Source organism: Protomyctophum parallelum (genome assembly GCF_964188405.1).
Source record: "Protomyctophum parallelum genome assembly, chromosome: 13".
In the NCBI taxonomy this organism is placed as follows: domain Eukaryota; kingdom Metazoa; phylum Chordata; class Actinopteri; order Myctophiformes; family Myctophidae; genus Protomyctophum; species Protomyctophum parallelum.
In genome coordinates, this window is record NC_139708.1 from 3,197,798 (window position 1) to 3,212,870 (window position 15,073).

At 44.2% G+C, this 15,073-nt stretch overlaps 1 protein-coding gene across 1 annotated transcript in view; it reads left to right on the forward strand.

The window, feature by feature from the left end:
• The window catches only part of carm1 (coactivator-associated arginine methyltransferase 1), a 44,722-nt gene that overhangs the window by 13,791 nt on the left and 15,858 nt on the right, over nucleotides 1-15,073 (forward strand). The window contains 12 exon segments of the mRNA XM_083780712.1: nucleotides 454-564; nucleotides 1,436-1,613; nucleotides 4,347-4,437; nucleotides 4,912-4,993; nucleotides 5,707-5,792; nucleotides 6,712-6,775; nucleotides 6,777-6,802; nucleotides 7,531-7,556; nucleotides 7,559-7,667; nucleotides 9,403-9,492; nucleotides 10,371-10,483; nucleotides 14,237-14,314. Coding sequence (XP_083636838.1) covers nucleotides 454-564; nucleotides 1,436-1,613; nucleotides 4,347-4,437; nucleotides 4,912-4,993; nucleotides 5,707-5,792; nucleotides 6,712-6,775; nucleotides 6,777-6,802; nucleotides 7,531-7,556; nucleotides 7,559-7,667; nucleotides 9,403-9,492; nucleotides 10,371-10,483; nucleotides 14,237-14,314 — 1,054 coding nt within the window.

Sequence of the window (15,073 nt, forward strand, 5' to 3'; positions counted from 1 at the left end):
ACTGTTAAAACCATCATAATGCATGTATGCCTTTAGCAGGAGGCCTCTCCACTGTTAAAACCATCATAATGCATGTATGCCTATAGCAGGAGGCCTCTCCACTGTTAAAACCATCATAATGCATGTATGCCTATAGCAGGAGGCCTCTCGTCTCCACTGTTAAAACCATCATAATGCATGTATGCCTATAGCAGGAGGCCTCTCCACTGTTAAAACCATCATAATGCATGTATGCCTATAGCAGGAGGCCTCTCCACTGTTAAAACCATCATAATGCATGTATGCCTATAGCAGGAGGCCTCTCGTCTCCACTGTTAAAACCATCATAATGCATGTATGCCTATAGCAGGAGGCCTCTCCACTGTTAAATTGTCACAACTCGTATTGCATTTTTCCACTATCAAAGAGAAGCACTCCACCCATTTTCAATGCATCTTTGCACTGTGTGTGCAGGTCGTATTGGATGTGGGCTGTGGTTCTGGTATCCTGTCGTTCTTCGCTGCCCAGGCTGGTGCCAGGAAGGTTTACGCGGTGGAAGCCAGCACCATGGCTCAGCACGCTGAGGTATGCACTGCTTTTAACACATTTTACTGCCAGAGTAAATAATTATTTAAGCTCGGCTTCAGCAGAAAAGGGTACATTTCACTGCAACATGCGTCCCCAGAGGAGTATTGGCAGCTCAACATTAGTACTTAGCTGCATGATGTTTACGATTTGAGCCGGAGGGGTGTATCGTACAGTTCATGTGAGCAGCGACGGGTTGTGCGTGCGTGTGTGTGTGTGTGTGTCTCCGCTGACGGGTCATATACGGTTTCAGGGTTGCCAGGTTAGCTTTTGCAACAAGCAACTGGGTCTATGAAAACAAGCCCAAAGCCCATGTCTCTTTAATCCATTTAGACCTGAGGACGATTCTACAAAATGTCTTCTATGTTTTTTGCAAACATTTTCATGTCAACGACCCCCAAAAATATATGTAATCGGCCGCCGACCCCCATTGTAAAATGATGTTGTTCCAGGGATGCCCCAGAAGCAAAGATAAGAGTTAAAAACGTTTGCTCTGAACAGTTTCACGCTTTTCCAAAAATAGCAGATCTACAAGCTCGTGTATGAGCTTGTAGATCTGCTATTTTTCAATAGCTAAAGCATAACATAATGCTTAAAACACCGAAAGGGGTTCCCATCTAGAATGGGTTAAACATAACACAGTGGCTATTTCAAAATAACAGATCTACAAGCTCACAAGTTACGAGTTGGTGTTACTTTGGCTGTTTTTAACCCAACCGGTATGGATTGGTGATATATAGTCGACTAAAACGCTAAAACAATTCAGATGACTAAAATGTGACCAACACTAAATGGAATTTTATTCAAAAGACTTTGACTAGAACTAAGTAAAAATCTGCTGTTAAAATGAACCCTCCGCTGCCCCCTGCAGGTCCTGGTGAACAGTAACCGCCTAGGGGATCGCGTGGTGGTCATCCCTGGGAAGGTGGAGGAGGTGACGTTGCCGGAGCAGGTGGACATCATCATATCTGAGCCCATGGGCTACATGCTCTTCAACGAACGCATGCTGGAGAGCTATCTGCACGCCAAGAAGTTCCTCAAACCCAACGGTAAGTGTGTGTGTGTGTGTGGGTGTGGCTGTAGGGGTGTGTTATTTTCAATATTTGAAAATGGCATACATGTAGGGCTAAGCAGATGTTGAGGCTTACATTCATCTAATTTTGCTGGGGACCTCGTGGAACCCCCTCAAGAACCCCAACCCCACTTTGAGAACCACTGTTCTACTGCTCTGGCGAATGTTTTTGAGTGGTAAAACCACTCCTATAGACATGGGTGGACGGTGATACAAAGCACATTGTTGTTTGGCAAAGCAGAGCTATGTAGCTCCCGCCCACTCATAATGTCACTGATATGGACTGATGACGTCCACATACAGGTAGGCTACAGTCTGACGGAAAAAAATGTATTTGGTAGAGCATGTCTCTACACACACACACACACACACACTACTGTCTGACTGGCACGTGAATATTTTGTTCCGCGTTGACACATACAGGTAGGCTACAGTCTGACGGAAATGAATGTATTTGGCAGAGCATGTCTCTACACACACACACACACACACACACACACACACACACACTACTGTCTGACTGGCACGTGAATATTTTGTTCCGCGTTGACACATACAGGTAGGCTACAGTCTGACGGAAATAAATGTATTTGGCAGAGCATGTCTCTACACACACACACAACACACACACACAGGCCCATTGCGCTGTGCTCCATTGTATGACTGAGTAAGGGCACGATGAATGCGATCTATACAGACGTACACACATAGGGGATTCACACTGTTTCATTGGAACCGTTTTCGAATACGGTTGCCTGGTCCCCGATGGCCATGATTCACATTGCCCGAGATTCAACAGCGCACCCGGGTACACTTGCATAACACACTTTAATCCTCCAGATGGCGGTTTGCTTGATGGCTGGCGCGCACGGACACTGACCATCAACTGTGCGACATTGTCTCAAATAAATCCAGACACACTGCATTGCCTCTTTGTCTTTTTGCCGTTATACTACTTGTCAGCCTACCTGCTATTCACGGTGTCAGTCAGTTCTGTGCTCCAGTGTATTAGTTTGCTATGGATTCTACTTTAGCATTATTATTATTTTGTTTTACTTTGGAAACTGTGCCAAGCAAAGCCCAAGAGCCACGTGCAGTCCGCAGAATAAGATCAGCGCGGTGCTGTGCGTATAAGCAGATTCAACAGGAGAAGGGCGGCGTTGAGAAATGCGCTGGTGTTACGCATCGTGCAGAGGCTGTGTTTTTTTTTGTTGACGCTTGGCTCGTCGACTGCATGCATTCACATTGGAACGATCCGTATCTGAATACACTTCAACGGTCCAGAGACCCGCCCCCCCATGCGGTCCCGGGGACGGTTGGGCGATCCGCTCCCGGGAACGGTACGCATCATTCACACTACCACAACATCTGCCAAGTGGTCCCGAGTGCGCACCCGGGACCATAGTGTGAATCCCCTAACAGTGTGTTCTACCGCGTAACGCTATGTACTGTATGTAGTATACCGTGCAGAAGTTTTTTGAAAGAAGGGCGCATACCGTCTATTGGCCATACGTGGGTGTCGAGCCTATACGCGTGGCGTGCATGTTGAGCAGGGAATGATTATCAGCGTATGCCCTCCAGGAAAAAACAAAACTATTTGAGTAGAGTTGTCACAATTAAAAATTTAAGTTGATTAATTGTCACAAAATAATTGTGTCTGTATTTGGCTGCGGACCCCAATCTGAAAATATGTTGTTCCAGGTAGCAAAGATTTGAGTTAAAATGTTCACTTTGAGGCACATTTTCACGATAAAAAAAAAATAGCAGACCTACAAGCTCGTAGTGCGGCATTCGGTGCCGAGCTGTGAGCTTGTAGATCTGCTATTTTTCAATAGCTAAAGTATAGCATAATGCTTTTAAACACGAGAAAGGGGTTCCCGCCCTAAATGGGTTAAATATACAAATAAATCACTAATCATTAATAATTGTTTATTTCCCCAAAAAATATATAAAATGGCTGATATAGTGACTGAATGGACATTTATTTCAACATGGAAACGATTGACAATTATGCAAAAATAAGTACGATTATCTCAAATAATTGCGATTAGGCGACCATGTTATAATTGTGACAGGCCTATATTTGAGAGATATGAGCAGAGCACTGCCTGTGAGCTGCGAGAGGCTGGTGTTTTTCAGTCAACAGTAAGGACACATTACAAAAAAGGGGAGAAACGGTGACTAACCAGGCTTTCCATCAATAAAATGACAATTGGTGGTATTGAAGTGGAGAAATAATCGACTGAAATAAAGTTTCCAAACCATTTTATTTTCTTTATTTTTTTAGGAGTTTACTAACATGTACTGTATGTGCATGTCTCCTCTGTGTATGCCTGTTGCTTTTATATTCTTTTGTTTGGTATGGGAAGTAGTGCTGGAGAGTTTGATTGAGGAGAAGTGTGAACTGCATTAGTAATTGTAGCATGTTGTGATATGTGTGCATCTGTTTACCAGGTACAATGTTCCCACTGCATTAGTAATTGTAGCATGTTGTGATATGTGTGCATCTGTTTACCAGGTACAATGTTCCCACTGCATTAGTAATTGTAGCATGTTGTGATATGTGTGCATCTGTTTACCAGGTACAATGTTCCCACTGCATTAGTAATTGTAGCATGTTGTGATATGTGTGCATCTGTTTACCAGGTACAATGTTCCCACTGCATTAGTAATTGTAGCATGTTGTGATATGTGTGCATCTGTTTACCAGGTAAAATGTTCCCCACGATCGGTGATGTCCACCTGGCACCATTCACAGACGAGCAGCTTTACATGGAACAGTTCACCAAGGCCAACTTCTGGTGAGTGTGTTTCTGTTAGTCCTGTCGGCCAGACGGCCACAGCATTCTGTGCAGGTGTTTGTTTTGTCCTGTGGGCCAGACGGCCACAGCATTCTGTGCAGGTGTTTGTTTTGTCCTGTGGGCCAGACTGTTCAAATGGCTCCTTACGGGTCTGTCACTCTGAGAGCGGACAGATGGAACCAAATGCTGTAAGGTTCCATTTCTACACCCAAGTTATGGGGGTCCTTGAAATTAACCCATTTTGGGCGGGAATGGGTGTTGGCATTATGCTATGCTTTAGCTATTGGAAAAATGGCAGATCTACAAGCTCATAGCAGGTCTGCTATTTTTGAAAAATCGAATAGCCACAGACATAGACATTTTTAGAATCTGATCTCAGGTCAGAATGAAAACTGTCAGGATGTAGAAGACATTTTTTAGAATCTGATCTCAGGTCAGAATGGGTTAATAAGATTTCCCCTCCTGCTCTTTCAGGTACCAGCCCTCTTTCCACGGTGTAGACCTTTCTGCCCTGAGGGGGGCAGCAGTAGACGAGTATTTCCGTCAGCCAATTGTGGTATGACACACACACACACACACACACACACACACACACACACACACACACACACACACACACACACACACACACACACAGCAGCACATTACAATATCGTCAGTCACTACCTCGTAGTTACAATACAATTTGCTCATACGAGCTTCTAGATTGTTTTTAACTCAAATCTTTGCTTCTGGGGGGGGGGGGGGTCCCTGGAACAACATATTTTGAGATGAGGGTCGGTGGCCAAAAATACACATAGTTTTGGGGGTCCTTGACAGGAAAATGTTGGAGAACCAACTGACACAGAGAAACATGGGGTTTTCAGAAAACGGTCAGGATTTAGAAGGCATTTGTAGAATCGTCCATGCCCCCCCCGTACAAATAATTCAATTTGGGTTCTATTTATTTATTTTCTTCCATTTTTATCCTAGTAATAACCCTTCAAACCAAGGCTTCATGCATATACAGTATATCTTCAAATATGTATTTGTCTTATCTGTCCGGAGAACCTGTCTTCCCGGCAGCAGCCGTCAAAGCAGAGAACTACTGCTCGGTTTGGACAGAGCCCAGAGCTCACAATGTGTCCACTTTTTACTGGCAACAAGAGTATTTCTGCATTGCAGTATTGATTGAGTACCTTTTCAATACTTTTCTCACCACTGTAGTCTCAGATGTAATGTGCATTATTTGATATGTTCGCGTAACGTGCTGTTCTACTCTGCATGCAGGACACATTTGATATCCGTATTCTGATGGCCAAGTCAGTCAAATACACAGTTAACTTCCTGGAGGCCAAAGAAGAGGACCTTTACAGGTGTGTGTGTGTATCCGTGTGTGTGTGTGTGTGTGTGTGTGTAGGGGGGGGGGGTATATATATATATATATTTTTTTTAAGATATTTTTTTTGCGGCTTACGCCTTTTATTGATTTTTGAAGGGACAGACAGTAGGCTGACAGGAAACGGGAGAGAGATGGGGGGATGACATGCAGTAAAGGCCGTGTCGGGTCCGGGAGTCGAACCCGCGGCACACTGCGACTGGATTACCAGTCCGGTGCCCAGACCGTTACGCTACGGCCTGGGCCGGGGGGGGGGGGGGTATATTGAACAGTATTGTGTGTGTGTTGCTCTTAGCTGAAGTAGCTAGATGTAGCCAAAACACCCCTAACGCGACTAGGGACGGGACCACTATGGCCCGTCTAAAACACAATCTTTGCTTAGAACTGGACGGAATGATTTAGATCAAGAGTTATTCACGTTTTAAGATTTTCGGTCTCATCCACTAAAATGGGGGGGGGGGGGGAGGAACATTTTGGATGACGTCCCAACCGGAAATGACATTGAATGTTGCCCAACAGACGCTCCCAGCCTGTGGAGCGATGCGATCGGTTTTGATATCAATAAATCTCCGCCCTGAGCGCTGGGTTAGTATTTGATAGGACTGAGAACTCTGTTTATCCCATTCTGAATGGGAACCCATTTTGGATCATGTTATGCTTTAGCTATTGAAAAATAGCAGATCTACAAGCTCATATCGCGCCACCGAGTGGCGCGATACGAGCTTGTAGGTCTGCTATTTTTGAAAAACCTAAGACACTTTTAGAATCTGATCTCGGGTCAGAATGGGTTAATAATGAAACTGTACAGGATGTAGAGGACATTTTAGAATCTGATCTCGGGTCAGAATGGGTTATACCGCTCGGGGTGTTAACGCCTCTATGTTTGTTTCTTTCAGGATAGAGATTCCCTTTAAGTTCCACATGATGCACTCAGGCCTGGTCCATGGCCTGGCCTTCTGGGTTTGATGTGGCCTTCATTGGGTCAGCGTAAGTTGTTTATCATCATTATTATTATCATCATCATCATCTCTTGGACCAGATTCTACAAAATGTCTCCTAACCCATTCTGACCTGAGATCAGATTCATACGAGGTTTCCACTGGACACACACTGGTCTGATTAACCCATTCTGACCTGAGATCAGATTCTAAAAATCTAAAAAAAAGGTGTCTTCGATTTTTCTAAAATAGCAGACCTACAAGCGCGCGCTACGAGCTTGTAGATCTGCTATTTTTCAATAGCTAAAGCACGACATGATACTATCACCAAAATGGGTTCCGTTCAGAATGGGTTAAATATGACAGTTTTCTGAAAAAACTATTGTCAAGGACCCAAAAACATTAGATGTAATTGGCTGCCAACCCCCCACCCCCCCCCCCCCCCCCCCCCCCCCCCCCCCCCATAAGCAAATATATGAGAAACGTTCACTGTGAAAGAATACACATTGAAAGATTTGCTCACCTTTTCACGATTTTTCAAAAATAGCAGATCTACAAGCTTGTGGAGTGCAGCGCTATGAGCTTGTAGATCTGCCATTTTCCAATAGCTAAAGTTCAATAGCTAAAGTTAAAAGTGCTTAAAAGCTAAAGTGACAAGCTAAAAACCTGGTTCCAGGTCTTAATGGGTACAGCACTCACATCTTCTCTTTGATGACGCGTTATTATGACTGTCCAGTGTCCACAGTGCCCACATCTTATTGTTCTCTTATCTTACAGGATGACAGTATGGCTGTCTACGGCACCACAGAGCCACTCACTCACTGGTACCAGGTGCGCTGTCTGCTTCAGTCACCTCTCTTCACCAAGGCAGGAGACACATTGTCTGGTACAGCTATTCTAATAGCCAACAAGAGGTAAGGACTCTGTCCAAATGAACGTGTTATTGGCCAATGCACTGTGTGATCACTGATGAAGGCTGGATAGCTGTCATTAAAAGAGAATTCCATGCTAGAATGCTTTCTTATCTTTCTTACCTTTCTTTGTAGTTGTTACGTCCCCATCAAAGAGGTCCAGGTGTTCTTTTGTGCAAAAACTCCTTATTGGCTATTTTCCCTACCATAAGCCCTCAATGAATTGCATTGCATTGAATGGGAATTGAATGGGGCTATGGGGTGTTATGCTAATTCGCTTATTTCCATCGAAAGAAGTAGTAAAGTGTGCCGCTTGGGATAATATTTACATTATGAAGAGAGGATATATACAAAGAAATTATAATTTTGAGCGATGGAAATAAGTGAATTGGCACAACACCCCATAGCCCCATTCAATTCCATTCAATGCAATTCATTTAGGGCTTATGGTAGGGGAAATAGCCAATAAGGAGCTTTTTCACGAAATAACACCTGGACCTCTTTGGTGGGGACGTACTGTAACAACTACAGATACAGGTAAGAAAGCCTTCTAGCATGGAATTCTCCTTTAACCCATTCTGAACGGGCACCCATTTTGGTGTTGGCATCATGTCGTGCTTTAGCTATTGAAAAATAGCAGATCTACAAGCTCATATCGCGCCACCGAGTGGCGCGATACGAGCTTGTAGGTCTGCTATTTTTTAAAAATCGAAGACACTTTTAGAATCTGATCTCAGGTCAGAATGGGTTAATAATGAAACTGTCAGGATGTAATAGACATTTCTAGAATCTGATCTCAGGTCAGAATGGGTTAAGTCATGTAGAGAATAAAACAAAATGTATTCAATCTTGCCACTATGTGCAACCCATTAGCTTTGATTTGGTGATGTTGATCTGAGCCCAGAAGTCAGAGCGCAGTGGTTTAACCCATTCTGACCTGAGATCAGATTCATACGAGGTTTCCGCCGGACACACACTGGTCTGACAAACCCATTCTGACCTGAGATCAGATTCTAGAAATGTCAGTCACTCTTTGATTTTTCAAAAATAGCAGACCTACAAGCTCGTATCGCGCCACTCGGTGGCGCGATATGAGCTTGTAGATCTGCTATTTTTCAATAGCTAAAGCATAACATGATGCTGACACCAAAATGGGTGCCCGTTCAGAATGGGTTAAGAAAAGTCAGGCCTGTCAGAGTTACACAATTCTCTAATCACAATCATTTGAGATAATGGCTGCTATTTTGCATAATCGTCAAAATCGTCTCCATGTTTAACCCATTCTGACCTGAGATCAGATTCATACGAGGTTTCCGCCGGACACACACTGGTCTGATGAACCCATTCTGACCTGAGATCAGATTCTAAAAATGTCAGTAGTTTTTTTAGATTTTTCAAAAATAGCAGACCTACAAGCTCGTATCGCGCCACTCGGTGGCGCGATATGAGCTTGTAGATCTGCTATTTTTCAATAGCTAAAGCATAACATGATGCCAACACCAAAATGGGTGCCCGGTCAGAATGGGTTAAAAGAAGAAAATAATACATTTGCATTGAGAGAACAGCTGTAATATTTTATATCTAGTATAAAATTATTAAATATGTAGTAAAGTATCAGTGTGACTTGTGATTTCCGCAGCCTAAAAGGCTAAACAGAAATGTTGTTTTTATTCACATGGTCAAATGTTCAATGTCAAAAAACTCTTGTACGACAATGAATTGTCTGTTGTCACTCCAGGCAAAGCTACGATATCAGTATTGTTGCACAAGTGGACCAGACTGGCTCCAAGTCTAGCAACCTTCTAGACTTAAAGAACCCCTTCTTCAGGTGAGTGAGTTGAATGAAATCATGTCCATGCTGTAACGTCTTCACAACGTGTCGCAATATGTCACGTGGTGAGCTTGTAGAGCTGATATCCCCACTTTTTTTGTTTACATTCTGCTCGCAGTCGGCACTGGTACTGGTACTGGTACTGCCTAGGAGGGGACGATAATTTACCATTCTGTCCCTATCGTTACGTCATAACTTGAACGGTGCCGAGTCGACTGGTGGATTGCTCAACGTTCAGCACGGTGACTCTTTCGCCACTCTAACCTCTTGCTTGGCGGTGCCTCTCGTTGCTAGAGTTCTTCAGGCAACTGAGATGCCTGAAGAAGGTCTTTGACCGAAACGTTGCCTAATAAAAGTGTTCATATTGCAGACGCATAGTGCAGACGGTGTGTGGGTCTTTGTGCACTTTATTTACTTAGACAAGCGAAGAAGAAATGTACCGGAATTGATCTTTAACCGAAAGCCACAAAGAAGAGGTTGTAAAAAATAATTTAACATGATTACGTGGTTAACGATTGTTTCTTTGGTATGTACTAACACAATGCCAAGTAATGGAGCACAGACATTACAATGGGCTGCAAACGGAGGGTAAGTGCAATAATATTAGCTAAGTATTAGCCAGATACGGCTAATACCAGGTGGACCGTTCTCAACTTTGCGATTTCCGTTGCACATTAATACATTTATTTACATGCCTGGTGAGACGAAGTAGGGCATTCATTTACAAAAAGGCATAACGCGTTAAAATATGCAGATAAGGTTAAGTTCTACCGGCGGACAGCGACAATACACTCCGGTACACTTTGTGTGGTGTATACCGTATGTATACATGTATACCGTATGTATACATATACTGCAATTGTATGTGTTTTCAGGTACACGGGCACTAACCCCACCCCTCCTCCCGGTTCACACTACAGCTCTCCCTCCGAAACCATGTGGAATACAGGAGGAGCATACAGTATGAACCAGGGGATGGCTGTATCAGGTAAGAACCACTTTAAGATGATGATAATACAGTATGATTCAGGATGGCTGGATCAGCTACTGCAGTGGTTCTCAAACATTTTAGCCCAAAGTTTCCCCAGGAACTAAAACAAAGAAAAAGACAAAAGGGCAGATCTACAAGCTCACAAGTTGTGAGCCTGTAGATCGGATATTTTCACTACTACTTAAACAGTTTTCTTATGGGATTTCTTAGATTTTTCTTTTTTTTGTCGCCATGACATTTCGCCATGACAAAAAGTTTTTTATTCATAGTTTTTTGAAATAAAAAAATAATCAAAAACTAAAAGAAAATGTATGTGTCTGTGACCCACAAATGGGTCCCTACCCACTGTTTAGGAACCAGTGAGGTACGGCATCATGGAAACACCATTGCGGATCCGGATCCAGTCCCGGTTCCACTTGAACTGTGATCCTTTCCCCGGTGCGCTTGGAAGAGATGGCCTATAGTGTGCTTGCTCGCATACCATAGGACAGATTATTACTGTAGCCCACTGACTTGACCCATTCCCAAGTGTGATTGCCCTGCCCCTGCTGGCCACCATTCGTATTCCAGACTAAGGCTGCACGATATTAGAAATGCATGCAATATTCGATAACGTTTTTGAATACCTCCATGGGGATATGACTTGCGATAAGTTCCCAAAAAATGGCAGTATATAGTTTTAATGTCTTTTTGCTTAGCAAACTAAAGATATATTAATCAAATATGTAAAACAAATATCTAGCCTAACACAAGGCAATATAATGCAGCTGAACTTTGACTTTCAGTTGCATTATTTATTGCACATAGCCTAAATACAATAATAATATTAGGCCTGCTGCCATTCTGGATGGAAAATAAAATTGTCCTTTTGGGAGGGGGGTGGGGGGGGAGTAGTTTCATGAGGGGCTACTGGGAAGTACTTGATAAACAGTTAAACTGAACACAGTTCAGTTGAGAGCGGCGGAGGGGAGTAGCTGTGCTCAACTTGATTTATACTTCGATTTCCACTCCACAGTGCTTTGCCGATGGGATTGCTCAATTGGCAAATAGACATAATACTTATGCCATTTATGCTCTCGCAATATGTATACCTTGAATTATCATAGCTTGATGACGGTAAATTCTTAATAATATCTTACAGCCTTACTTCAGACAACCTCTAGCAGGCGTACCGTAGTGCTGCGGGCCACAGCCATGTTCTCGGGTGTGGTATGCAGCATTCGCACTAATCACATGTGGCAAGTGGTTCCCGGGTGCGTACCCGGGACCCTAGTGTGAATGGACCCTAGTGAATGGACCCTAGTGAATGGACCCTAGTGTGAATGGACCCTAGTGTGAATGGACCCTAGTGTGAATGGACCCTAGTGAATGGACCCTAGTGAATGGACCCTAGTGTGAATGGACCCTAGTGTGAATGGACCCTAGTGAATGGACCCTAGTGAATGGACCCTAGTGTGAATGGACCCTAGTGTGAATGGACCCTAGTGAATGGACCCTAGTGAATGGACCCTAGTGTGAATGGACCCTAGTGAATGGACCCTAGTGTGAATGGACCCTAGTGAATGGACCCTAGTGAATGGACCCTAGTGTGAATGGACCCTAGTGAATGGACCCTAGTGTGAATGGACCCTAGTGAATGGACCCTAGTGAATGGACCCTAGTGTGAATGGACCCTAGTGAATGGACCCTAGTGTGAATGGACCCTAGTGAATGGACCCTAGTGAATGGACCCTAGTGTGAATGGACCCTAGTGAATGGACCCTAGTGTGAATGGACCCTAGTGAATGGACCCTAGTGTGAATGGACCCTAGTGTGAATGGACCCTAGTGTGAATGGACCCTAGTGAATGGACCCTAGTGTGAATGGACCCTAGTGAATGGACCCTAGTGAATGGACCCTAGTGTGAATGGACCCTAGTGAATGGACCCTAGTGAATGGACCCTAGTGTGAATGGACCCTAGTGAATGGACCCTAGTGTGAATGGACCCTAGTGTGAATGGACCCTAGTGTGAATGGACCCTAGTGAATGGACCCTAGTGTGAATGGACCCTAGTGAATGGACCCTAGTGAATGGACCCTAGTGAATGGACCCTAGTGTGAATGGACCCTAGTGAATGGACCCTAGTGAATGGACCCTAGTGTGAATGGACCCTAGTGTGAATGGACCCTAGTGAATGGACCCTAGTGTGAATGGACCCTAGTGAATGGACCCTAGTGTGAATGGACCCTAGTGTGAATGGACCCTAGTGAATGGACCCTAGTGAATGGACCCTAGTGTGAATGGACCCTAGTGAATGGACCCTAGTGTGAATGGACCCTAGTGAATGGACCCTAGTGTGAATGGACCCTAGTGAATGGACCCTAGTGTGAATGGACCCTAGTGAATGGACCCTAGTGAATGGACCCTAGTGTGAATGGACCCTAGTGAATGGACCCTAGTGAATGGACCCTAGTGTGAATGGACCCTAGTGAATGGACCCTAGTGTTAATGGACCCTAGTGAATGGACCCTAGTGAATGGACCCTAGTGAATGGACCCTAGTGTGAATGGACCCTAGTGAATGGACCCTAGTGAATGGACCCTAGTGAATGGACCCTAGTGTGAATGGACCCTAGTGAATGGACCCTAGTGTGAATGGACCCTAGTGAATGGACCCTAGTGAATGGACCCTAGTGAATGGACCCTAGTGTGAATGGACCCTAGTGAATGGACCCTAGTGAATGGACCCTAGTGTGAATGGACCCTAGTGTGAATGGACCCTAGTGTGAATGGACCCTAGTGAATGGACCCTAGTGAATGGACCCTAGTGTGAATGGACCCTAGTGTGAATGGACCCTAGTGTGAATGGACCCTAGTGAATGGACCCTAGTGAATGGACCCTAGTGTGAATGGACCCTAGTGTGAATGGACCCTAGTGTGAATGGACCCTAGTGAATGGACCCTAGTGTGAATGGACCCTAGTGTGAATGGACCCTAGTGAATGGACCCTAGTGTGAATGGACCCTAGTGAATGGACCCTAGTGAATGGACCCTAGTGTGAATGGACCCTAGTGTGAATGGACCCTAGTGAATGGACCCTAGTGAATGGACCCTAGTGAATGGACCCTAGTGTGAATGGACCCTAGTGTGAATGGACCCTAGTGTGAATGGACCCTAGTGAATGGACCCTAGTGTGAATGGACCCTAGTGTGAATGGACCCTAGTGTGAATGGACCCTAGTGTGAATGGACCCTAGTGAATGGACCCTAGTGTGAATGGACCCTAGTGAATGGACCCTAGTGAATGGACCCTAGTGTGAATGGACCCTAGTGTGAATGGACCCTAGTGAATGGACCCTAGTGTGAATGGACCCTAGTGAATGGACCCTAGTGAATGGACCCTAGTGTGAATGGACCCTAGTGAATGGACCCTAGTGTGAATGGACCCTAGTGAATGGACCCTAGTGAATGGACCCTAGTGTGAATGGCTGCAGCTTATGTCAAAGTGCCACACACATCTGTTCACATGCACTATTAGTGTTTAGTTAACACATTATATTCATTAATTAGGTAGTCATTAATGCATGCTTTCTCCCCTGCCCAGATATTTTTATTCTGTACTTTTTATTTAGATTATTATCTTCTGGTTGTGAGTATTCATCTGCATATGCTTTAATGTGGTTTGTGTGTGTGTGTCTCTCTTCTGCAGGAATGCCTGCAGCGTATGACCTCATATGCTTTAATGTGGTTTGTGTGTGTGTCTCTTCTGCAGGAATGCCTGCAGCGTATGACCTCAGCACGGTTATCGGCAGTGGCACCACGGTATCACACAACAACCTCATTCCCCTAGGTATGACCCCCTGCTCCCCATGAACCCCAACACAACCACCATGTACCACCCAATGCAACCACCCAATACAACTAGGGATGAATGAGGGGAAACGGGGCTGTATGTGGCCCAGTCCCACCTCCGGGGGAGGCTTATGTGTGAACACTGACCCGTCCGCCCCCTCACCCACTTGAGCCCTTGTAGCTCGTTGATGCTGGCATCCATCCAGGAGGAAAAGACTGAAGAGTTCTCAACACAGAACAGAATATTAGAAAAAATATATATTAATAATTTTTAAATGCTTGGAATTCAAATCATGTGAAAATCTGTTATGATTTGGCTTTCTTATAAACAATACAATGTTATATAATAGAGCCCAACCAACCAATCTATTGGCCATATTTATTGGCCATTATTGTTTTTAGTATTTTAGTAGCATCAGTATAGGCGATTAGGATTTTATTTTAGTCTTGTTTTTGTCAAACTGACTTATTTAAATGAAATGGTACATTAAAACCAACCCGTGGCATGTTAACCCATTCTGACCTGAGATCAGATTCATACGAGGTTTCCACTGGACACACACTGGTCTGATGAACCCATTTTGACCTGAGATCAGATTCTAAAAATGTCAGTCGTTCTTCGATTTTTCAAAAATAGCAGACCTACAAGCTCGTATGAGCTTGTAGGTCTGCTATTTTTAAATAGCTAAAGCATAACATGATGCTGACACCAAAATGGGTGCCCGGTCAGAATGGGTTAAATACTAACCCCTGGCAT